Source organism: Rosa chinensis, chromosome 1 (assembly GCF_002994745.2).
Source record: "Rosa chinensis cultivar Old Blush chromosome 1, RchiOBHm-V2, whole genome shotgun sequence".
NCBI classification, from domain to species: Eukaryota; Viridiplantae; Streptophyta; class Magnoliopsida; order Rosales; family Rosaceae; genus Rosa; species Rosa chinensis.
In genome coordinates this window covers 61,733,928-61,757,102 of record NC_037088.1, presented here as the reverse complement: position 1 = coordinate 61,757,102, position 23,175 = coordinate 61,733,928, and the positions used below count along the sequence as shown (strand labels likewise).

The 23,175-nt window shown below is 38.2% G+C and overlaps 4 protein-coding genes across 7 annotated transcripts; 2 read left to right on the top strand and 2 right to left on the bottom strand.

Annotated features, from left to right (window-relative positions):
* Positions 1–798: 798 nt before the first annotated feature.
* Positions 799–1,881, bottom strand: LOC112193851 (ethylene-responsive transcription factor 2). The gene has a single exon (XM_024334127.2). The coding sequence runs from the start codon at positions 1,789–1,791 to the stop codon at positions 931–933; it is 861 nt and encodes a 286-aa protein (XP_024189895.1). The 5' UTR covers positions 1,792–1,881; the 3' UTR covers positions 799–930.
* Positions 1,882–6,033: 4,152 nt separating this feature from the next.
* Positions 6,034–14,403, top strand: LOC112181777. 2 transcript variants are annotated; one of them, XM_040514716.1, is made up of 5 exons: positions 6,034–6,426; positions 6,591–6,647; positions 7,005–7,156; positions 13,285–13,635; positions 13,727–14,403. In XM_040514716.1, exons 1-5 carry the CDS (start codon positions 6,405–6,407, stop codon positions 14,231–14,233), a joined length of 1,089 nt encoding a protein of 362 aa, XP_040370650.1. In that variant the 5' UTR covers positions 6,034–6,404; the 3' UTR covers positions 14,234–14,403. The 2 variants fall into 2 exon arrangements, with proteins under 2 accessions (XP_040370650.1, XP_040370657.1); XM_040514723.1 differs by lacking the exon at positions 6,591–6,647.
* A 1,680-nt stretch (positions 14,404–16,083) lies between these two features.
* On the top strand, positions 16,084–16,557 carry LOC112189375 (oleosin 1). The gene has a single exon (XM_024328697.2). It carries the CDS (start codon positions 16,084–16,086, stop codon positions 16,555–16,557), a length of 474 nt encoding a protein of 157 aa, XP_024184465.2.
* Positions 16,558–17,900: 1,343 nt separating this feature from the next.
* Positions 17,901–22,744, bottom strand: LOC112171400 (cyclic nucleotide-gated ion channel 2). Of its 3 annotated transcripts, XM_040513026.1 has the most exons (9): positions 22,382–22,744; positions 21,701–22,277; positions 20,871–21,092; positions 20,508–20,797; positions 20,287–20,398; positions 19,756–19,992; positions 19,179–19,265; positions 18,592–19,083; positions 17,901–18,030 (listed from the first exon to the last, which is right to left on the bottom strand). In XM_040513026.1, exons 1-8 carry the CDS (start codon positions 22,435–22,437, stop codon positions 18,601–18,603), a joined length of 2,064 nt encoding a protein of 687 aa, XP_040368960.1. In that variant the 5' UTR covers positions 22,438–22,744; the 3' UTR covers positions 17,901–18,030; positions 18,592–18,600. The 3 variants fall into 3 exon arrangements, with proteins under 3 accessions (XP_040368960.1, XP_024164360.2, XP_040368961.1); XM_024308592.2 differs by lacking the exon at positions 17,901–18,030 and having other exon boundaries at positions 18,491–19,083; XM_040513027.1 differs by lacking the exon at positions 17,901–18,030 and having other exon boundaries at positions 18,491–19,083; positions 20,781–20,797.
* Between the last annotated feature and the right edge of the window lie 431 nt (positions 22,745–23,175).

The following is a 23,175-nucleotide window of genomic DNA, read 5'->3' as shown; positions in this document are numbered from 1 at the left end:
AAATTTTTTGAATGTAATAATATTATTATTGTAGGCGAAAACATATGTACGTGCATAGCCACCATAGCTGCTAATTAATTTTTTTAAATGATTAATGAGACGTGAGGATCTACAATCCTTTTAAATTATACAAAGGAAAATATAGTGTATGCTTTTTTTTTAAGATGCATTGTAAATACTAAATTACAAATTGGAGATAATTAATGGACAAGCCACCAACCCCTGACGGCGCCGGCCCCAAATTGGGAGGCGGAGGAGACAGAAGAATCAAAAGTGAAGACTACAGATCCCGATTGATTTTTCTGTCCGGTTGTCAATACATTCAGAATTGTACAACACAACTTGTAGTGATTGTCTGGTGCAGCTTGCCCAGTGGTAGCCATTAACTCTCATACTGCAAAGATTAACTTGGTGTTCCATTGCTGCTGGCTTTATGGAATGGACGCATTTCCATTGCTTATGGAAGTCACTCTCTGCATTGTTTCTATATACCATATATATGATTGATACATGATTTTATCGTCACGCACTAAAAGAGACAAAAAATTTCTAACTACATACACAATCTTATATCAAGCGAGTCCAATCATAAATTTCATTTATTTTAATCAATATAATATGACTTACTTGATTGTTGCGTTTTTTCACTCTAACGCAATTCTCTTATGAAATCATTACTCATTTTAAGTGTAAAGTTAAAAGTTTCTTATTGGCATCATCTCTTTTTGATACATCTGACGTTTTTCTTTTGGCAAATTATACATTTGGAATTTTGGAGATGTAGCTAAAAAAATTAGGGAAAAACGAACATCCTCTCAAGCACTTTATTTTGCATGTTATGTATCATTGATCAAACCCGTAGTAAATCTGAAAGAGTAACATTCTCCCTATCACATTAGATCGGTGGTTATATTAACTATCAACATTTTCTCAGTTGACTAGTAAACCCACATTACTATTATGTCTTGTACGATTGACATTTACTCTGGTACGATCATCTCTTTCAAACTTAGCATCAGCTCCCATATCAGGCGCCGGCGACGCCAAGCTGGCTTTGGTTCTCTTATTCAAGTTCGGCGTTCTTGTAGTCGTCGATGTGGGACTGTTTCCGGCTTGTTGATCAGGGTCTTTACGCTTGCCGGTGACCCTAACCGGTGGCGGTTCATTCAGGCCAATTCGGTGTGGAAAATTGAGCAAAGCCTTGGCACCACGCATCCGGTAAGCGGCTCGGTCATAAGCCACAGCCGCTTCCTCGGAGGTCTCATAGGTGCCAAGCCACACTCGAGCCCCGTTCTTCGCTGGATCTCGAATCTCGGCGGCGAACTTTCCCCACGGCCGCTGTCTCACCCCTCTGTAATGCCTCCCTCTTGAAACGCTACTCGTACCGCCGCCAAGTACCTTCTGTACTTTTGGGGTAGGGACTTCCTCTTGTAGCTGATCATAGCTCGTCTGAGAGACTGTTGATTCAGTTTCCGGTGATGATAGTTCATTTGGGGCGCTGATGTTGATGGAAACTTGATCATGTAGAATCGATGACTCTTGAGGCTGCAAAATTTGATGTAGTTCATCGAAGTAGTTATAGGCCGGCTCGGGCTTGACGGCGGTGGTTAAGTCCTCCATGGAGGGGGTGGACAAATCGGAGCTGAAGGAGGTCCAGAGGGAGTCGTAGACGAGCATGTCATCGAAATCGTCGAACATGAAGGGCAAGTCTCCCCACTGTTCTGTTAGAGGGTCGATGATTAAGTTTGGATGAGGAAGAAAATGATCGTGAAGACCATTTAGCTCTGTCATCGTGGTTTGTTTCTTATAAGACAAATTAAATTGTGGTACTGTGGTAATGGAGAAAGAGGGAAGATGAATGAAGGAGAACTGAGCAGGTTGAATAATTTTAGTAAAGGAGGGAATGAGAGGTATATATAGAAAAAAACGTGAGGCGGTCAATAGGAAAACGCAGATATTTTAACTCCCAATTAGCTTTCACTAAATTAATTCTCTCTGAAAATTAGTTAATGGAATATGAAGTGCCCAAACTGGGTGGAAGGCTTCAGGGCCCAGGAAGAAGGACAGGGGTGGCTACGTGCTAGTGCTGACGTCATGGGAAATCGTCTGCTATGTGGAATATTACGGGTCTCCATTCCATATGGACGAGAGCAACCCCAGCTAGTAGTCCATTTTCTTTTGTCGATATTTCCAATTCAATTTCCAGGCGTGTGAAAACAGAGGGAGCTAGCGGGAGATAGAGGGGTATGACTCTGCAATTCAGCATTGATGTTTTTGTACAGCAACATACCGACCCGAATCTCACACGCATAAATATCTAGGGATTTACGTGTTTCTTTTTGGTTAATCCGAAAACTTTCCGGCCAGATTTTTCTACTTCATCGATCCCTTTCTTTTCTGCAACTACCTCATTTCTTAGGTTTCTTACGTTCAGATTAATTTTTTTTTTTTTTGGATGCGAAAGTTATTTTCTTACGTTCAGATTATGATGTCCGGAAAGTGCGATGGACTAGTGTACAATAAACTTGGGTTGACAACTCTGGTCCGCAGCTTATTCAGTAAAGTATGTAACTATGTATAATGTTAAATATAGATTTTTTTTTTTTTTAAGAATTTAATATAGATGGTTAACGGGGACCAGAATTGGGGGTTTTAATATTCAAGGGGTTTGGTGAGCAGAGAAATCTGGTGCAGAGAACAATTACCCTTATTCTTATTAAACTTAACCATGGGGAGTTATTTTATTAATTCTTTCATTTGCCATTATTACTTATATGGTACTAGCATGAACTATAAATTGGTGTTTATATCATTATAGTAAAGCATGCATGCATGCGTATTATATGTGGTCTTGTTTGAACCATGTTTTTGGTCAAAATAATGATGTTAGGTGGATCAATGTCATTCATCTCTCTTATCGATTGTGTTGTGGTAGTGACTTAAGAGCAAGTTCACCCGTTGGGTCACTAAGTCACCAAGTCACTCACTTTTCACTGCTTTTTAGTGTTAATTTCACCCTCTGGGTCACGAGCACAGTGTATTTCATGTCCTGGGTCACCCTATACAGTGTTCTGGGTTACCATGGTGACCTGCACAGTGTATTTTGTGCCCTGGGTCACGGGCACAGTGTATTTCGTGACCCATAGAATAAAAATATACACTAAAAAGCAGTGAATAGTAGGTGACCCGGTGACCCAACCGGTGAACTTGCTCTAATAATAATATACCTACGGTATATTACTTGACTAATATAGCTAGAGAGGATATTAAGCCATTTTGTAATTTATCAACTACCTAAAACCTTCCCTTATTTTAGCGTTAAGGGAATTAAGAGTTTTGCTCTTCTATCCTTGGGATAAAGGAGAGAAGACACGAGTGATGCACCAAACCTAAAATCATCTTCATTGATCATTTCCAAATCTTCATCATCCAAGTCCCAATTGGTTGCCACCCATATTAATTTTCTTTTCTTTCTCTTCTTTATATATGATTCGAAAAATAAGTGTACATAACTATATTTAGTTGTAGCGCAAGTTGAATTATGAACAATGACAGACGTAATACAATACATATATTTGTCAAAGACTATCACACAGAGCTTCAGTTTTGTGTTTAAACTGGCTTGGAAGATCCAAGGCCACATCCATAGTTTAAGCTATTTTTGGTCAAGGACAATTTTCAATCGATAAAAGTCCACCTATAACATCATTATTTTTATCACCACATACCTCAATTTTGGATAGCATAATCTTGAACGTGACAAAAGAGAGGAAGCTTGTGATAGGTTTAATTTTTACAAATTTTCAAATTCGTTTCACAACAAAGCCCTAACCCTCGGTTGTTTTTTCTCTAGTTTTCCTTGTTTTTATCATCTAAGCAAAACCCTTTTTGAGTTGCTAACTTGTTATTTATCTAAAAAGATCTTTCCTTCATACCCGTCAAATTCATCAATCTTGTTGATTCTATCTGGCTCCAATTTTCAAACATTTTGGTATTCTTAATTAATTTAATCTGTCATCAATACCTACAATAACTAGTCAGCTTAATCTTTCATAAAAAAACAAAAAAAACTAGTCAACTTAGCCACTCACTAATTGGGTTGTCTTAACAAAATTAAGAGTTAAAACCATGTGGTGTGGTGTGCTGGTCGAGCGGCATAGTCTGAAACCCTCAGGTCTAGCGTTTGATTCTCAGCTCCATTCTGTGGCCAGTAAATTTGAGAGACCTTTGTTTGTTAACACGAGGGTTCGAGGGTTCGTGCGTCTGCGGTGCAGTGATTAGTCTGATAAAGATGAGATACACTGCATGAGGGTGCGTGTGTGGTTCTATTGACGTCTTCCCCCTAAAAAAAAATAAAAAAAAAATAAAGAGTTAATTACTTAATTAAATAAGCTTCAGATGCCATAAATTTCTACGTTGAAAGACTTCATACGCCTTGACGCGAAGGTTACTAGTTGCCCCAAACTTAATGCAAAGCTCCCAACTCAGAAAGTGAAGGGAATAATCATAATCATGCATGTGAATGGATTTGATCCTGATCCTGAAGACCCAGTTCCCACCTTAGTACCTTACAACCAAATTAAAAATATGTGTTATGTGGTTTATGAACAGAATTTCTACGAAAACAAAAATGCTCTCCAAACTTTGGAATGATCCCAGGAGGTTGACATATACAATATGTACTCATAGGTGGTTAGGTAGAAAATTGAATTTTATAGGTGAAATTTCACAATAATTTAATCAATGACTTGTTGCTAAGGCCAGGAAAATAGATCCAAAATTCCAACTACAAATTGAGTCAAATAAGTTAAAATTGAAAGCTGAAACGCTTTCGCAAGAAATAGAATGTAACTAAATAATATGATCAAAATTTTTAAAACATCAGCGATAAAATTAATTTCTCTTAATATAACATACTAAGAACCCGGTGTCACAATATAGAAAAACCAATAAATTTAATTAGACTACTAAATTCAATTTTTATATATCAAATAATTAAGTTAACTAATAAGGTGGAAAATGTGCTACACATTAAGCTGCAGGAATTTTAGTCCATTGAAATTTGAGGGAATAATTTCGAGGATGATCTCATTTAACCTAAATTCTTGCAACCCTATCATGACCACGGTGACTAAAATTGTCCAAATGGACTGAACGATAACTTTCTCCAAAACTTTCCCAGAAACCATGATTGTTCGTGGTCTTGATCTTCAAAAGCCACAGGCTTACAGTAGCAAAAATGCCTAACTTTTGGCAATTATTGGGTGGTTAAGGTCATGAGTGGTACATCCATTTAGAAAAACCACTTGAATTTTATCCAAAATCACACATACTTAGTATGCGTACTAACCAAAAAGACACCCACTATGTATAATTGGCACTAATATGTGTGACACACTGAACCTTGTCGCACTTTTGGCGAGTGAAATAGCAGTGTGCATGGAACACATTTTCTTTTTCCAAAAGCATCTTTTGGATCATCAATTGCTATGAAAAAGTGATTCACAGAACAAAACAAAGCGAGTTGGTCTCTGATTTTCCATCCGAATTGGGTCATTTGGGGGTTGGTGAGTGACGAACATTGAATCCTAGATGAAGTTTTCCAGTCCTATCCATCACCACTTTAGTTGTTACTATGATTAGACTAATTATTTAACTCCTCCTTTTTGACAAAGAAAGTGTCTGTGGTTCTTAACCTAACTATATTAGAAGAAAGTTGATGAAACACTTAGCTTTGGTAAAATATCTAATCGTATCTTAATCAAGCCAGTCCAGTGTACTTAAGGGTGATTGTTCATCTTGATGTGTTAACCTAAAGTAGCAATGCTTGCTTTAATTTTGTATATATATATATTTATTTTTTTTGAAAAATGTGTTAATTGTTTTTTTTTTTTAATTTTAAATGTGTTCATTTCTCCTTATTTACCGAATACAATAAATTAATAAGTTTATTTTCCCAAATCTTCAAATTTGCAAACCAAGCGAGCTACAAGTAATGGTCGTCATCATCATCTATCTACCTTTCATCAATCTCTCTGTAAAGCTGGAGAAAGAAAATTGAAATTATGCCCTCAATTTTTATTTTTATTTTTTTCCTAATCAGCCATCTTTGGTGAACATCCTGTTAATACTAACCCCACAGTAACTAGAGAGATTTTCACAGGCATCAGGTAGCCCCACAGCCACACTTAAGTGGGCCTTAGCCTAAAAGTTGAAGCCTATCCATAGGCCGGTAATGCTAAATGGCTTAAGATTTTTCTTCTTCGTTATGGCCCATAGCTCTGGCTTTCCCATTTATGCCTTGAACCTGGACCAATTTTTCAAGCCTCTTAATCTTACGAGTCATTCCATTCTACGCTCTATTCGATTAGCTGCAGCTCCGGTCCTCCTCCACTGGGAATTTCATGGCTCAATCAAGTTCGGAAGGTTAGCACTCTCAAAATTCTGTTCGTCTTTTCTTTTTCTTTTTTTCTCCTTTCTTTTTCCTTAACTCTAGGGTTTTAAATTTTGAATTTCGAGTTTTAATCATTAGGGTTCTTAGATTCGATGCACTAGATTGACTGTGTTTTGCTTTTATCAATCTTTTGCAGAAACCGACTTGTTCTCCATATTCACTGATTTATTTTTTGAAAAACCAAAACCGAAGAGTAAGTTTCTTATTTTGTATTGTTATGTAATCAGTTAATTTCACACACACACACACATATATATATATATATATACACACACACACATATATATATATATATATATATATCAATTGAATGTGTGGACGTGGGTGAAACATATCTTTATTGTACCAGCTCTCTGTCGTCGACATTAGGTTTTTTTTCCTTTGATTTTGGTTATCGATCTCCTTCTTCATGGAGCTGCTAGAACATGTATCTTTATTTTTATTTTTTATATTTGTATGTATGATATATGAGTCTACATGGTTCTGCTGGTTTCTTGGCAATGTTAACATCAATGTTTATCTTTTACATAAAATTAATATGTTTCATTAGGTACTCCTAGTCAACGTCAGGATGAGCTTGTGAAGAAATTTCCAGGGTCAATGATTATTCGTCGTCCAAATCCAATGGAAGAAGCCGATGATTCAACTTACATTAAATTTCCAGAACATGACTGCGGGAATTATATGGAAAGATTCTATGAGGTAACTTCAGAACTGCTGTTTACTACTGATACAACTTTTTAAATAAGTTAAATGATACCAAACTTGGTCTAACTAATATGGTGGTGATCTCTCCGCATTAACTAGACCCAAACTATATTAAGAGGAATGGACTAAAAGTTCAATACCTCAACTCTTCCGAATGAGGAAAGAGAGCTTTAAGGCTTTGAGCAACGTCTCAATTTATACTTGTAAATTGTAATTCATCCATATAGAAGAGTTGGAACACTCTGAGCCATGAAATAAAGATGAATAAGAGGATCAAGTTCAAGATCTACATTGTATACTAAAAACAAATAGTAAGTCATGATACAGTAATTTGAGGTTCACATCCAAAACCAATTGGCAGGAGTGGCCCAAACCATTATAAACTCATAGGCAAGGTCCCATTTTTCCCATGTGGAATGTATATATTCTTAACACGCCCCCGCACGTGTGGTGAATTTTCAAGCCATACACGTGGACAACTTTGGGTGACGTGAAGCCTATGTGGCCGTTAGGCATGCACACGTGGCTAACCTGCTCTGATATCATGATAAAGTAATTTGGGGTTTATATCTAAAACCAATTGACAATGGATGGAGTGGCCCAAACCCTTATAAACTCATAGGCAATGTCATATTTTTCACATGTAGGATGTATATATTCTCAACAAGTCGCATGATAGCTATAATTTTGAATGTTTTTTTTTCCCCTTTTTTGGCATGCAGGCGCGTCTTTACGGGAAGGATTGTAGGATTGATAAAACTAGTTGCGTGCATCAAAGAATAATACGCAAGAGTTGTGGTATTGAAGTTTATTACTCTGCAGATAAGTTAAAGATTTAATAATTCTACTTGAAACTTTGGAGGGTTTCTAAATTAGTAGTAGCAGACAATTAGAGAAGTAAATTTGGATAGAAGAGAAATGCTAAGCTCCCTCCCTACTTACTTGTGAATCAACTGATGCAGAAAGGGCCTTCTTATTGGGGTTTTTTCGAATTTCGGTAGAACTTGTATTGTGAGGATGCATTTGCTGTTTATATTGATTCAGGATCTCTGTATTAAACATTGTTCAGATTCTTTTTACTTTCTTATGTTCGTCATTGTTTCTAACTCCAAATTTACAGTTATTTTCTAGAAGAAAAAGGAATAAGCAGATGAGAAGCCTAATACACACTCAAACTGAGGAGGCTAGGCTAGGGTCTGAAATTTCCTGAGTTGATAGGGAACAATTTTTGCATTTAATCACAATATCACATGTCGTTAGGCAAATTATGGAGTGAATGATAACTTTCTCAAGAACTATAATTATTCATGACTGTAGTTCAATCTAGGCATTTCTAGTGAAGGAAAAGTAACTCGAGGCTTAAATAGTAAAGCTCAAAACAATTTGTTGGGATGAGTCCATTTGGAGATTGAGCTTTGGATGGTACTTGTAGAGTTAAGTACTGACTTTGCCCTGCACTCTGCAATCTTTGAACACTTCACTTGAAATCTATAAAGAAACCAAAATTTAAGACTTTATGGAGAGGGTGAGTGCTGAGCTGATATGCGAGTAATCATGCTGCATGTTGAAATTTGAGACTAAAGCAAAAATAAGAAATGACAAGGCCGGATTGATTGAATCAGATCATATCCAACAACAACAAACACAGCATCACATAGCTCAATGCCTTCAATTTTGATAATTTGGGAATGGTTGTGTGAGTTTAACCAAACCAAAAAGCTTAATCCATTTAATCCAGCCTTTCATTTTTTTGTTCTCTTTTCTGCACAAAAAACAGAGGGCTATAGTATACCCTTGGCTGTTGGGTAGTTACTCCGGTAGATAGGAATCATAGGATTATGGTCTAACCAAACCACCTATTAGAATTACTAGAAGCTCTGTCTAAAAGAACACCATGGAAGCCACTTAGGCCGTGTTTGTTTCATGGGACTGGACTGGCTTGGAGTAGCTTATATAAGAAAATTAGTTGTATCCCACGTTTGGCACACACGGGACTCAATTAAATGAGATAAGAGAGTCCCCGCGTCAGGCTCCCGACCTTCTTGCATAAACCCCCCAAAACTCATCGGACTGTGGAAGCAAGGGCTTCAACAACACTCGTGGGTCTCTCGATCTATTTCGCGCGCTTCAGCCTCGTCTCTCCCTCTCGTTCGCGCTTCAACCTCGTGTCTCCACTATCGCTCGCGCTTCATCCTCCTTCAACTTCCAGGTTCAATTTCGTTTCTTTCTCATGCTCCTTTTGCTTTGATTCTGATTCCCTCTTCCCTTTGACCCCTCTAGCTTCTTCTTCTCCTGTATCTAATGTGATTTGTTAAATTAAATACTATGGATTGATTTTCTATTAACAATTGTTTATGGGTAATAACAATTGGTGCTTGGATAGATTGGATTTGCTAAGAATTGATAAATTTCAAGACTGGGTTTTTTCTTTTTTTTGTTTAACAACGTCTGTGTTTGCTTTCTTCTTCTTTGGTTGGTTGTTTTCATTGATTTTGGATGTTCATCAATTCTAGGTTTTTTTTTTCTTTGAACAATGTCTGTGTTTTTATCGCATTCTTTGGTTGGTTGTGTTCTTTGATTTTGGAAGTTGATCAATTCTGGATTTTTTTTCTTTGAACAACGTCTGTGTTTTTATTTTCTTCTTTGGTTGGTTGTTTTCATTGATTTTGGATGTTACTGTGAAATCTTAGATATGGATCGAAGGCAAATTATGTTGCTCTTATTGGTGGAGTTGTGGCACCTAGAGACAATGTGTGCGTGTACTATGCTTGTGCTACTGATGTTTAATTTGAGACGAAGACGTGCTGAAAGACATGCTCTAAATAATCGTTCATTCGTTAGACGTGAGACTCGTTTGAGTTATCTAGATAGTATTATAGGCAATAGTGACACCGAATGCGTACACGAATTAAGAATGGATAGAAGGACTTTTGGCCTTTTGTGTGAACTGCTTCGCTCATATGGAAATATAAAGAGTGATGGTTTGGTGTCTGTGGAAGAGCAAGTATGTATGTTTTTACATATACTTTCACATCATGTGAAGAATCGTACTATTAGAGGTAGATTTTTTCGATCCGGAGAGACTATTAGTAGGTATTTCCATTCTATACTACAAGGTATTTTACGATTGCAAGGTAGTTTGTTGAGGGTACCTGATCCGGTACTTGCTGACTGCACAGATCGTAGATGGAAGTGCTTTAAGGTTAGTTTTTTGTAGAGACTGCAGTTTATTTGCATTGTTTCAGATTGTTTGCATGTTCATCTATGTGTGCAGTTTATAAACTTCATGAATATACATATTTTTTTAATAGAATTGCTTGGGGGCACTAGATGGAACTTACATTAGAGTGCGTGTACCTACAATTGACAAGCCAAGATACCGCACAAGAAAGGGTGAAGTCGCTACAAATGTGTTAGCTGCTTGTTCTCGTGATATGCAGTTCATATTTGTCTTACCGGGTTGGGAGGGATCTGCATCGGACTCTAGAGTTCTTCACGATGCAGTGACTAGGCCGAATGGGTTAAGAGTTCCCACTGGTGAGGCTATTGGATAAACACTGCACATTCAATTACTGCAGTTTTGGTTCATTTCACACACTAATAGGAATTTATATTTTGGCTATTAGGTTATTATTACCTTGTAGATGGTGGTTACACAAATGGTGAGGGATTTCTTGCACCATATAGAGGAACAAGGTATCATTTGTCGGAATGGGATGAAAGAAATATGCCTACTGATCATGTGGAATATTTTAACATGAAGCATTCCAAGGCAAGAAATGTGATAGAACGGTGTTTTGAAATGCTAAAAGGAAGGTGGGGAATACTAAGGAGTCCATCATTTTATCCAATAAAGACACAATGCCGCATAATTACGGTTTGTTGTCTTTTGCATAATTTTATTAGGAGAGAGATGTCCATTGATCCGATGGAGTATGCAGTATGTGAATCTCTAGCACAAAATGGGGAAGAAGCTGATGTAGTTGGCACGGTTGAAGCATCTAATCAATGGACTACTTGGAGGAATGAATTAGCTTTACAAATGCATAATGAATGGACGGGAAGAAGGGCTGTAAGGGCTGCCGGAGATACAGGGGTTTCAGGTGCTGCTGCAAGGGCTGCAAGAGCTGCAAGGAATGCAAGAGCTGCAGGGGATGGAAGAGCTGCAAGGGCTGCTCCAGCTTCAAGAGAATAAATGATACAGTTTCTGCTTTATAAGCCTTTTAGTACTAAGGATCATTATTTATGTAGCTTTTGATTTGTTGTATGAATACATTAATGCATTTTAATGTTAGGAGTGTAAAGACGTAGTCTTAATTTGTGTAGAAACGACTCGATTATGTTTCACACTTGATCATTATGAATTGATTCTAGAGTGTTTATTGATATATTGCTCTGACATCTTGGCTGGCTTGAATGACAATGGGAATGCATTTTAACTTTAGAAGAGTCATTCGTCTTTTTTTTGCTTGGTTCTTGTGATCTGTTCCTTTGGTTTCAGCCATTTAATATGTTCAAACCATGGGTTCCCTTGATCATTTGGGAATTGAACTGATTTAAGATTTTTCATGTATGGTAGTTTCTTTTTAAATTTCTTTTTTGTTGGTGCTCTGCTCTGAAATACTAGCTGAAAGAAACTGTATATGATTTGAGAATGGTCTTGTATTGTATTTTAAAAGAAGTTGCATTTTAATGAGATTAGATTAAAATGCCTTCTTTTTCCCCCTTTTGATGTTGGATTCAACGAGGTAGGGACTGTGTATGTGCGTATATATGTTTCCCTTAAAATCTAGTAATTTGTTTTTGCCATTCTTTTAGATTTTCTGTGAATTTCCTTGCAACATGAACCCAATTGGTAACTAGCAGTCTAGACTTCCAGACTTATTGAAGCCTTATTATTGTTTATCAACCTTTGTTATATAATGTGACTATCATGACATTACCTGCAGGGCTCTTAAAATGTCGTCTTGACCCTTTTTTATTGTCTATGACGCTGAGATTCACTATTCATCATGTTGATCGAATGTGTCTTGCTCTCTAAGTGGCCCTCTTGTTTCCCTCAGATGCTCTTTTAGCTGATGTTTATGTTTTTCAAGTGGTAAGATCCCTTCACTAGATGGGACTTACAGTACTGTCATTGAACTCTAGAGTAGACAAAAAATATTTAGGAATCCTTAAAACAAAAAAATTCTAAGCATGATTGAATGAGAAGGAAATGGTGCGTGGTTGACTGGATGAAGTGAGCTTAGAAACGAAGTTGATTGCCATGAAAAAGTTCTCGAGCTTTATTTTTCATTTTTGTTTGGAGCTGTGGTTGCCCTTATATTAAAGTGATATGTTTTTGCCTTTCTGATTCAATGTGAATTTCCTTGCAACTTCAACCCCGGTTGGCAAGTCTACTGACCGTGGTGCTTTGCTTGAGTGACAATCTATAAAACTAACTATGAAGGACTTCCAGACTTATCAGTACCTTCTTATGGTTTTAGGATATATTTGGCCTTTTGATTTTATGGTTTCATGATTTGTGAATTTGTGTTCTTTTGTTCTGAGAATCAAGTTGGAGGGTGAGAAAGTGTGGGTTTTTCAGTTTTGTTTTCTTGCATTGGATGATTAGTTTACGAGTTTTCTCTTGGATTTTGGTTGCATTACAGTTTTGGTTCCATTTTTGTTGCATTACAGTTTTGGTTACAGTTTTGGTTGCATTACAGTCTTCAATTTTTGTTGCATTACAGTTTTGGTTGCATTAGTTTACGAGTTTTCTCTTTTGTGGGTAGTTAGCTTAGTTTATTTGCATTGTTTCTTCTGTTTGCTTTGACATTGCATTGCAAATTATTGTTGCAGTTGAAAGCTCACACTGAACATGGACATAGTCACATAGCACATATTTAAAATTGATCAAGTATTGGCAGCAGTTTGTTAAATTGGGAACATTGCAGATTGGCCAAAAAAATGTGCAGTTTGCCAAAGAAAATTAGTAAAATACTCTGAAGAGATTAGGATTAGTTTTGGAAAGCAGAAAAGTTGATAGTGAGTGGAAACTAAACTGGAACTAGAAAATTGTTGCAGTTTGATCATATTTATGCTTCTTTAACCATGAGATGTTGATTTTTTTTTTTTTGCAGAAAATGGAAAGTGGTGATGAAAATACAGAGCAAGGGAAGTCAAGGCGTGTATGGACCAACTTTGAAGAAGAATCTTTGTTGAATGTTCTTGACGGAATCATTGCTGGAGGACAACGCTGCGACACTGGAAGTTTCAAATCTACTACTTTTCTGAAAATCGAGAATGCTTTAAATCTTTTATGTCCCAATTCCAATCTGAAGGCAAGTCCACATATTGAGTCAAAGTTGAAGAAACTGAAGAAAGATTATAGCATAATCTATGACATGATGAACAAGAGTGGATTTGCATGGAATGATATCAAAAAGTGCATTGAAGTTGATAGTAATGAAGTATGGGATACATATTTGCAGGTAATGAGTAAGTTTCATTAAGTTTCATTTTTAATCTAACTGGTTTCATTGCTGCACTGTGATGGTGATTCCTATGCATTTTCTGTCATAGCATAACAAAAAGGCAAAGGGATGGAGAAACAAGAAGTATCCATTATTTGATAGACTAGCTACCATCTTTGGGAGTGACCGTGTGACTGGAATTGGAGCTGAGGTCCCTGCTGATATGATGGAGGAGCAGAGCAACAATGAAGATGGCATTGAAGTTGAGAATGACACAAGCCCCATGTCAATGAGCACAGGACAATCTCAGGTTAGTCAGAAAAAGAGGAAAAGAAATTATGAAGATAAAATTATGATTGCATTGGATAAATTATTTGAAGAATCTGGAAAAAGAATGCAAGCAGTGACTGATGCTATAGTGAAAGGTAATGAAGATCGATCTGATATTGCCAAGGAACTTAAGAAAATGGGACTTTCTGTTATAGACCAAATTGAGGCATTGAAAATCATTTTGGATAAGCCCCAAAATATCTCTGCGTTCATGTCCTTAGATGATGAAGTGAGAAAAGTGTATGTGGATAACTTGCTTGCGGGCACTGCTAGAGGATCTACCTAACTGCTGCATGAGGATATGTTCTTTTTTGTTTTGTTTGGAAAACTGCAAGAGTTGCTGCAGTAGCTTATGTTGGGCAAGCTCCTTCTTTTGCTAGATCAACATTCATTTTTGTAATTGATAGATGGAACTTGTGAATGTTAAATCTGTGTATTAGGGACTTGTGAATGTGTAAAAATTAACTACAAGCACGGAACTTTATTAGCATGTGTTGTATTAATAGGTGGACTTGTGAATGTTTCTACAAATTACCAACTTTTAGTCCAATGCACAAACAAACATGGGATATGACTATTTTGACTATTCTGCACTTTAGTCCTAAGCAGTACCAAACATGGGTCAGGTATTAACATAACATATCTCAGGCTAGAAGAGTACTAGACTATTATAGGAAATAAGGTGGGGGATAATAGTCCCACGTAACAAACACAACCTTAATGTCTTAATTTGCCCAGTGGGTTGCTCAACCTAGATCTAGCAAGTTTATGACTAATATTTGGTTTTCAAATTACAGGAGGACAATTAGTGGTTCAATTTTGGAATGGGAGGAGTCGGACAGAAGAGGAGCACAAAGAGTAAGGGGGAGCACTAGTGTTCTGAATTCTGCGCCATTGTCATAAATAAGCCACGACATATATACCGTAGTGTGGCTCTCTTGGTCTCTGCCTACGCTGACTTTGAGCTCATCAGTCATCACTACTACACATGATTGATGTGAGCTCTAACCCTCATATCAGCTCCTAGCTTTCCTATTCACATGGTGTATCAGCACGAGAGATTATTCAGAGCACCGCCGTGCACTTGCACCAACATAAATGAATGGTTAGATTGCATTAAATACACTTTTTGTTTATTAAAAATAAAGTTGATAATAAATATCAAGGGTTGAGATTATTTTATAAGAGTTGAGTCACTTACACCGTCGGTGCATAGAATAATTTTCAGTATCAGCACCACTTCTTAACCTGTGAGATAAAGACAGTTTCGTTGGTTAACAACTTCAATTTGAGAGTTTGTCAATTTAGACTAGTACTAATGAATAAGGTTGCTAATTCCGGCTCGCCCAAGATCTTATAAATGTTTGGGCATAATCCAACGAGCTATAGAATTTACCTACTTAACTAAAGATTGAGCACAATGGTCGGTGACTCGGTCACCATGCAAATTAAAGCAACTTCCGCAACCATTTAAAACTGATGAAAATCCTTTAAAAAAAAAAAAACTGATGAAAATAACATTTCAAGGAGGATCATTATTATTATTATTATTTGGATGAAGACAAGGAGGATCATCATTGCCAATCAGAGTGTTTTAGCCTCTCACATACTCAACCCTGGGTTAAGAATTAAGTTTTCTTGCCAGGTTGGAATTTCTTTACCTCAAAAGTGGACATGTAGAGAATTAGGACTTGTTAGTCACTTAGTCTCATGTATTGACCAGAAAACAAAAATTTCCCTTTGTGAAAATTGAGCAACCACCTTTGGCATTTGAATTTTGACAAAATGAGAACATTACGACCTACAATATTGACATACCAGCAGTCTCGTCTTTATCAGTCTATCACCTCGCAACTCTCCACGACGATCTTTTTACTCATCAAATTTCAAATATGGACAAGAACGACGTGTTGCAAAACAAACGCCTTTCATTACATGCAGCCCCTGCATGAGAAGCTCGTCAACACGTACCTCTCCTCTCCTCAACACGTGCCTCCCCACCTCACATCCCTCCCTCTATATAACAAACCTCCACACCTCTTCTCCTCCCTCACTTGCAAAATCCATTTCTTAAAAACACTTTTCTGTTTATTCATTCACACATTTCCTCAACTAGTTTCTTTGCATTCATCAAAAATGGCAGAGCACCACCAGCAATACCTGCAGTCCCATCCCTTTCAGGGACAACAAGGCATGCAGCACCAACAAACTAAGTCCTACCAGGTCGCCAAGGCCGCCACCGCAGTCACCGCCGGGGGTTCACTCCTCGTCCTCTCCGGTTTGGTCCTCGCCGGCACAGTCATATGCTTGACCATAGCCACTCCTCTCCTCGTGATCTTCAGTCCGGTCCTCGTCCCGGCTGTGATCACCGTGGCGCTCATAATGACTGGCTTCTTGGCCTCCGGCGGGTTCGGCGTGGCGGCCATCAGTGTCTTGTCGTGGATTTACAAGTACGTGACAGGGAGCCAGCCTCCCGGCGCGGAACAGCTCGACTCGGCACGACACAAGCTGGCGGGGAAGGCCAGGGACATGAAGGATAGAGCTGAGCAGTTTGGGCAACAGCATATGGGCTCTGACCGCGGTCAGCACGGTCAACATCAGAGTTCTTAATCGGCACCGTCGCTGAACGGTGGTGGGAGTGTGGGGTAGAGATCGTACGGTGGAAGTTCATAGCTGAGATTAGGCCCGCGCATTTGTTGTTTGCATTAGACCGGTGGCTTTGTCTCGTAGTACGTATTAGTAGTTGTGTGTGTCTGTATGTTAAACCTGTTGTTCTGGGTTTCTCTTGTGTATTTTACTTTCTGTAATGAGCTGTGAACCGAGAGTCTGAAACCTTGGCTTATTTTGAAGAAAAAGAAATAAAATTCAAAATTACTGTGTATTTTGAATCTCTGGTATTTTGCATGAGATCGAAGAATGAATGTTTCAAAAAAAAAAAAAAGAGTGAAGACGGTATATTGGCTATGTGCAGATAAGGATACGTGTCGTGATGCATGGCATTGTCATGGACAGGTTGTGAACCATGTGGCAGGAAATATTATGTGCAGAAAAGAGTAAAAATCGTTTCACTTCTAAGGGGGTAATTTTTCTTGGTGACATTTTCCTACAAGGAGAAGTTTTAGTCTACCTTGACAAGAGGTTGTGTTGGATCTTGTTTGTAATCAAGCAAGCTGGTCGATTGATGATGTTCTGTAGTAGAAGTGAGGACATTCTTTCAGTTATTCGGTTAACATCACCTATTTAGCTAGAAGTTTGCTCCCTTTTGATTCATGTTTTCCGATCTAAAATTGTTATCTTTTATCTTTTGCCAGATAAAAGAGTATTTTACAACGATTCTTTTTTTTTTCTTTTTTCTTTTTTGTAATGAGTGATAGCAGAGGAACAACCTCTCTAACACTCCAATTTATTAAGCCAAAAGAATATGAATGAAAATGGAGGGGGACCTAACCAAAACTTCCAGAATAAATTAACAAGTAAAACAAACAGGTCAACGAAATCTAAACTGTGAAAGACCTAAAACATCACTCTCATAGAACGACAAGAGAAATGGAGGAGGCATATCTCACCATAATTGCTCTGACAAAGATGTTCCATGATCTAGAGCATCTGCTACCTTATTCTCTTCTCTAAATATGAGTGAAGATTTGAAGTTCATTTGTGAGATCCTATATAAGTAATTTAACCAACATGCTCGAAGTTGCCAAGAGAAGGAGAGCGAATATAATCCAATACAGTAGAGGAATCTACCTCTAGCCATCTGTGTTTCCAAACGTGAAGCCAAGCAATCTCAATAGTCGTAATGACTGCCATGCCATTACTTCTGCCACAATAGAATTAGGAATATCCAGGTTAGAAGCAAAAGCACAAATAAACTGATCTTTATAATCATGAAAGACAGCTCCGAATCCTCCAATTCCCTCTTCATGTTTCCAAGCGCCGTCATAATTAATCTTGATCCACCCAATAATGGGGGATGTCAATTAACCTCAACCACTCTACGAGTACGTCGCGCGGTCTACAACAATTAAGCACCAAAACTTTTCAAGATACGTAGTTTGTTGGAGTATTTTACAACGATACTATCTGCAAGAGATGTCATAAAAACAAAGAAGTCATCAATAGGTTAAGTTAACAGCATGTTTGCAATCCAATGATTATTTGCGAGTATTATTTTGTTAGAGATTTGATTCAAAATTGTGCATCTTTGAGGTTTTTGAAAACTGAATGGAGAGAGATTTCCAGTGCATTCATTTTAACTCTTTATAACTTGGGTTGTTCTTGTTCCTATAACATGGTTAACATAATTTATGGATATAGGAGAAATTTGTCTCAAATATCAGGATATTGATGAGGAGGATAATGAATTGTGTGGAATGAGCTTTTGGAGCTTCTGTTGGAACATCACCATCTAAAATGAACTAGAGAGATATGTTATAAGCTTTCATTTTATTCCTTTGAGAACTAATAAGACCATCTATATATATTTGACCTATTCTCCCTCATCAGTTCTGAATCAAACTAACAAAATAAAGTCCCAGTATCAGCTTAACCAAAGTCAGTTCCATTCACAATTTTATTGAAGTTTCAGTTCCGGTCAGGTGGTCAAGACCCAAATTAAAGAGTAGTCTTTGATATGATCACTACCTTTACTAGCTAGTCCATATGGTCCTGAGGCTTTACTGACAAGAACATGGCAGCATACATTTTAAGCCGGTTCTCAATATCCCAATTTTGTATTGGTGTTGGACTACCCTTAGTCCTCTCCCTGTGATGACGCCAAGCAAGTTGAATGATGACAGCCCCCCAAGTCCTCCAATTTGACGAGTAATACCTCGCCGTCCGTCTGAGGTTTTCGCTGGAGAATTTGTACCGAAATTGATCGGAAATGTAGCGAAGAAACTCTGCGTCGAGGCCAAATGCTTCAACAGGTCCCATGGTAGTGAATGTGGCGGATGAGGGAGGAAGGCGGCCTAAAAATGGACGGCGGAGGCACCACGAGAGAAGCTCGTCCCCAAAGAAGGCACCAGGTTCTAGCACACTCGTGGCTAAGAACCCTTTGCTCAGGCCTTGACTACGTTTTATGCGTCCATGAACCAAGAACACCATCCTTTGGACAGGGTCTCCTTCTCTAATTATCTAGGGAATTACAGTGAAAAGTAATTAAGAAGTCGAAAAGACGAAAATGAAAAATGTACATCGAAAATAGGTAAGAAACTAGAGCAGTGTCGCACCTTTTCACCCTTGGAGTAGATTAGTGGACGGACTAGATCACATATGTTGTCAAGAATAACACCATCCAACTTGTGGAATAGCGGTACCTAAAAAGAGAAGAAAAGATCAAAGTATTTTGGTATGTGATTAGATGATCGAATTCTATGAGCCATGTGATAGAGGTACAAGAAATTCATGAATTTGGGACATGATAACTTGTGCTCACAGGATTTAAATGTAAAACCATGGAAATGTTTTCTTTCGGTGAGACAATCAGGTTTATGTATTAGTATAAGCAATTACTATAGTAACGGTCCAATTTAGTGTGATTACTCACCACTATGTCTCATGTGTTTTATATGAAACGACATAAACATTTTATTCGTGATTCACAAAAGCTCTTGGCACGACTATGTTATCAGAGACATTTTTTTATTATACGTTACTCGAAAAACAGCATGCATGTATTAATATGACAGCAAAACAACATTTCTAAACATAACTACTAGCATATATTGATTAAGTTGTTGAAGCCAACATGATAGTGAGATAACTTATGATAAAACTATATACTTAAATTGCTAAGTAGATAGTTACCTTCAAGACAAGATCTAGGCAAAGATGGCGCTTGATGTCCCTTCGGAGTCCATCAGGAAAGTTTTGGATCAAATCAATCTCATCCAGTCCTTGCATTGCTGCCCAACTGCAGCGTTGAAAATGTCGAACTCTCTTTCTCAAATGATGCGGCAACTGTCTACGATGCATCCACCATTCCATGTCTCGATATTTCAACTGCATTTTCTTCTTGTTTGACATGATCGAATGCAGAAAAAACTACATAATTACAGGTACATTCACATTCAAGATATTAGTCGGAAGGGAAAATTTCTCTAATCACAAATCAAACACATTATGTTGTCAAACTATTAGTTTGGGCATCCAAATTAAGACCTTATATAAAGGTCTAGATTACTAGACAGACAACAGAGTATCATTTTAGAATGTGCAGACTTATCTGACTAACTTCTCATTGATGTATTGTTTCATAAAGACATAATCTAAATCGCGACCTAATTTCAAAATGATTAAAAACTTAATTAACCATATATGATTAGAAATTTGAATGACCTGGATGTTTCCAAGTAAAGTAATAAAGAGGCTCAAGCCCGCCAGACACAAACAGCAAGAGAATATCAGTTCCAGCCAGTCACCTGTAGGAGTTAGATTGTTGGCAAAGGAGCTGCAGCATCAATATCAACAGATCATATGCCACATATAATTAATAATTAACAAGACTGATCGAAATCCAATTTTCAGTAGATGCTTTAATTTGTAGCTTTGTTAATTACCCTAGGTTATTTAAACCCCAGTAAATGGGATAAAGGATCCTAACGGCACGTGTATTGCCATTATAGACAAGAAGGATCGGCTGGTAAATTCCGTAGCCAAATTCAGTGTCCTCATCAAAGCACATTGCCTTTATCTTTGGAATTTTTTTAACTTCAGGAAAATTTCCATGGGAAAATATTGCCCTTGAGCAATAGAGAGATAGATTACACTTTTTAATACTCTCACACTGTTCTTGGATGCATGACATTACACGTTGTGTTGCAAGAACATACCAAATTCCTCCAACAATCTGCACAGGAATTACAGTGAACTAAGATAACATAGTAATAGTTAAATGAGTAGTAAAAAGATTAGTTACTTACGTGACACGCAGTTAAGTAGGCGATGACATTAAGTTTGAAACGCCACCAAATGTTGCCATATGAGAAGATGTAACCTGTGACCTTTTTTAGTCTTTTGGCCAAGTGAATAATGTGGTAGACCTTGGGGGTGAACTGGAACAAGAAGGTTAGCAAAACGGTCACCATTATCTGTGTCGGCCGTTCTCCTCTAAGCAATTTTGGCTCAATTAGCCAAATTACAATCTGCAAATCAGATATCCCACTTGAACAAATTAATGGACTAAAAGCTTGGACTAGATAATGTACCTAATTTCATAGTATATATATGCTTGAACAAATAAGCTCATTAGCCAACAGGCTCAGGATTCCAAACTCCGACAGTCCGACGCCCTCCTCAACAACTCGTTTCATGATATATATATTTCCAAAACCGCGCGCCCATATATATAAATGTGGTCGAGTTTGTAAATTGATCGTTTTATCATATTATCAAAATTGGTCGCGAATCTTAATTCTGTTATCGTTTATTCTTTACATTTTTTTTTCCTTTTGAGGACAATTTTACTCATTCGCCTCGTACTCAGACACTTGAGAATCTCATGTCCAGTTTACCTAGTGTCATATTTCTTTATCCAACAGATGAATATGATGCCAATTAAGATTTGCATTTCACAGCGTAGCCAAAATTCCATGAATTGTTCGCCAAAAAAAAAATTTCATGGATTCATAAACCCCACATTCCTAACTCATATGATAAAACTTCTCCATAAGGATTATGAAATGACTACTAAATCTTATGCCTAGACTTGAAAATCTGACCGGAATCTAAAACCAATGCAATTTTCAGGTACCTGAGGAATAGGTAGAATGACAAAGACGTCGAGCCAAAACCGCCTAAAGGACTTCATGTAGTGCCACGCAATCTCTCGCGGGTCCCACACGAGCTTCCCGCAGCCAATCACCATCGACTCACTGGACACGTATGCAAGCTTGAACTGAAGCAAAATGTGGGCCACGTGTAAGGCGTCCAGACACGTGCGAATGACGGTCACGTAGAAGGCCAGGGTGACGTCCATGTAGAAGCAGGACGCCCCACTCGTGCTCAAAGCGATGACGTAGAGGAAGAGCGGATCCACCGCTACCGCCAGGCCACGTGCCATGAGGACGACACGGTTCAACCTTTTCACGTAGTTGCTACGCGGGTCGATGACCCGGGTCCGGGTCAGATCGGTGGGGCTGCATTTGAGGTCCGTCGGGGTCTCCACCCGGGTCAAAGAAGAACCGGCGGAGCGCTCCCATTGCAGCTGGGAATGGTGGATCGGGTCACGGCAGCGGGTGGAGTGAAACACCGGATGACCCGCCTGAGTGCAAGCATAGCATTCCGGGGAACTAAACTCAAACGAGTCGTCTCCGTTGCCATTATTCGACCTGAAAAAAAAAAAAAAACGTAAGAAACCACAAAAAATTTAATACAATTTACGTCGGCACCATGTGAGAAGCAAAAGAAAAGGTTTGCTGAAAATGAGTAAAACCTGGAGTGCGATGGTGACGACATGGTTTTTGGGAGCGGTGGAGAAGTGCGTTTCATATTATGAGGAAGAAGTTAGTGGGGATAAGGATGATGAGTCGGAAGAGATGTGAAGAGCGAGGCACGTAGCGAACGAAGGTGGCGGTGGCGAAGTGGTGGTTGTCGGGGCGTTTCTGACTGAGCTCAAGTTGGGTCCCGCCACGATCAAGGTGTTGGCATCATCGCCTAGCTCAAGACCATGTCAGCACACAGATACTGATAAAAAAACCCAGGAGGAGAAAAACGTGAAGAGTCTATAACGTGTTGGATGCATGGTCCACATTCCACAGTTGTTTCACTTTGCGTTTCGCTTCAATCCAAAGTCATTATGCAGGTGTCGAGCTTCTCTCGGGTTTACAGGGATAAGCAAGAATCTGTAGTAAATTAAGATGGGAGAACTTCCCCCCCTCTCTTTCGATTCTCTGCTTTTTATTTAGATAAGATTATTGGCAGATTAACTTATAAGGTAAGTAAAGTTAATAATCCAGATTTTCATTAATGTCTATATGAACAGAAATGGTAACAGATATAAGTTGAGAGGTGTCAGATTTTTTGATTTGGTACATTATCTATTTTTGTTAATTTCTAATCATTATGATTAATATAACATATATGTATGCTTGCTAATTGCTATGCTTGTTAACCTTTGCCATTTTCAAGCATTTTGGGTGAAGATGGTAGGCAACTACGGTCTTGGTGCGTTTTAGGTAACTGGAACAGGTTAAAATGAGTTGTAAATTATACATGTATCATGGCCTG

Bases quoted from the DNA above. Each gene is read 5' to 3' on its own strand.
- LOC112193851 (XM_024334127.2), bottom strand. From the start codon at position 1,791: ATGACAGAGCTAAATGGTCTTCACGATCATTTTCTTCCTCATCCAAAC.
- LOC112181777 (XM_040514716.1), top strand. From the start codon at position 6,405: ATGGCTCAATCAAGTTCGGAAG. The intron at 6,648-7,004 runs GTAAGTTTCTTA...ATGTTTCATTAG, and splicing joins TGAAAAACCAAAACCGAAGA to GTACTCCTAGTCAACGTCAG. The intron at 13,636-13,726 runs GTAATGAGTAAG...TTTCTGTCATAG, and splicing joins TATGGGATACATATTTGCAG to CATAACAAAAAGGCAAAGGG.
- LOC112189375 (XM_024328697.2), top strand. From the start codon at position 16,084: ATGGCAGAGCACCACCAGCAATACCTGCAGTCCCATCCCTTTCAGGGA.
- LOC112171400 (XM_040513026.1), bottom strand. From the start codon at position 22,437: ATGAAACGCACTTCTCCACCGCTCCCAAAAACCATGTCGTCACCATCG. The intron at 20,798-20,870 runs GTAAGTAACTAA...ATTCCTGTGCAG, and splicing joins CCTACTTAACTGCGTGTCAC to ATTGTTGGAGGAATTTGGTA. The intron at 20,399-20,507 runs GTAATTAACAAA...TTGATGCTGCAG, and splicing joins TGGGGTTTAAATAACCTAGG to CTCCTTTGCCAACAATCTAA.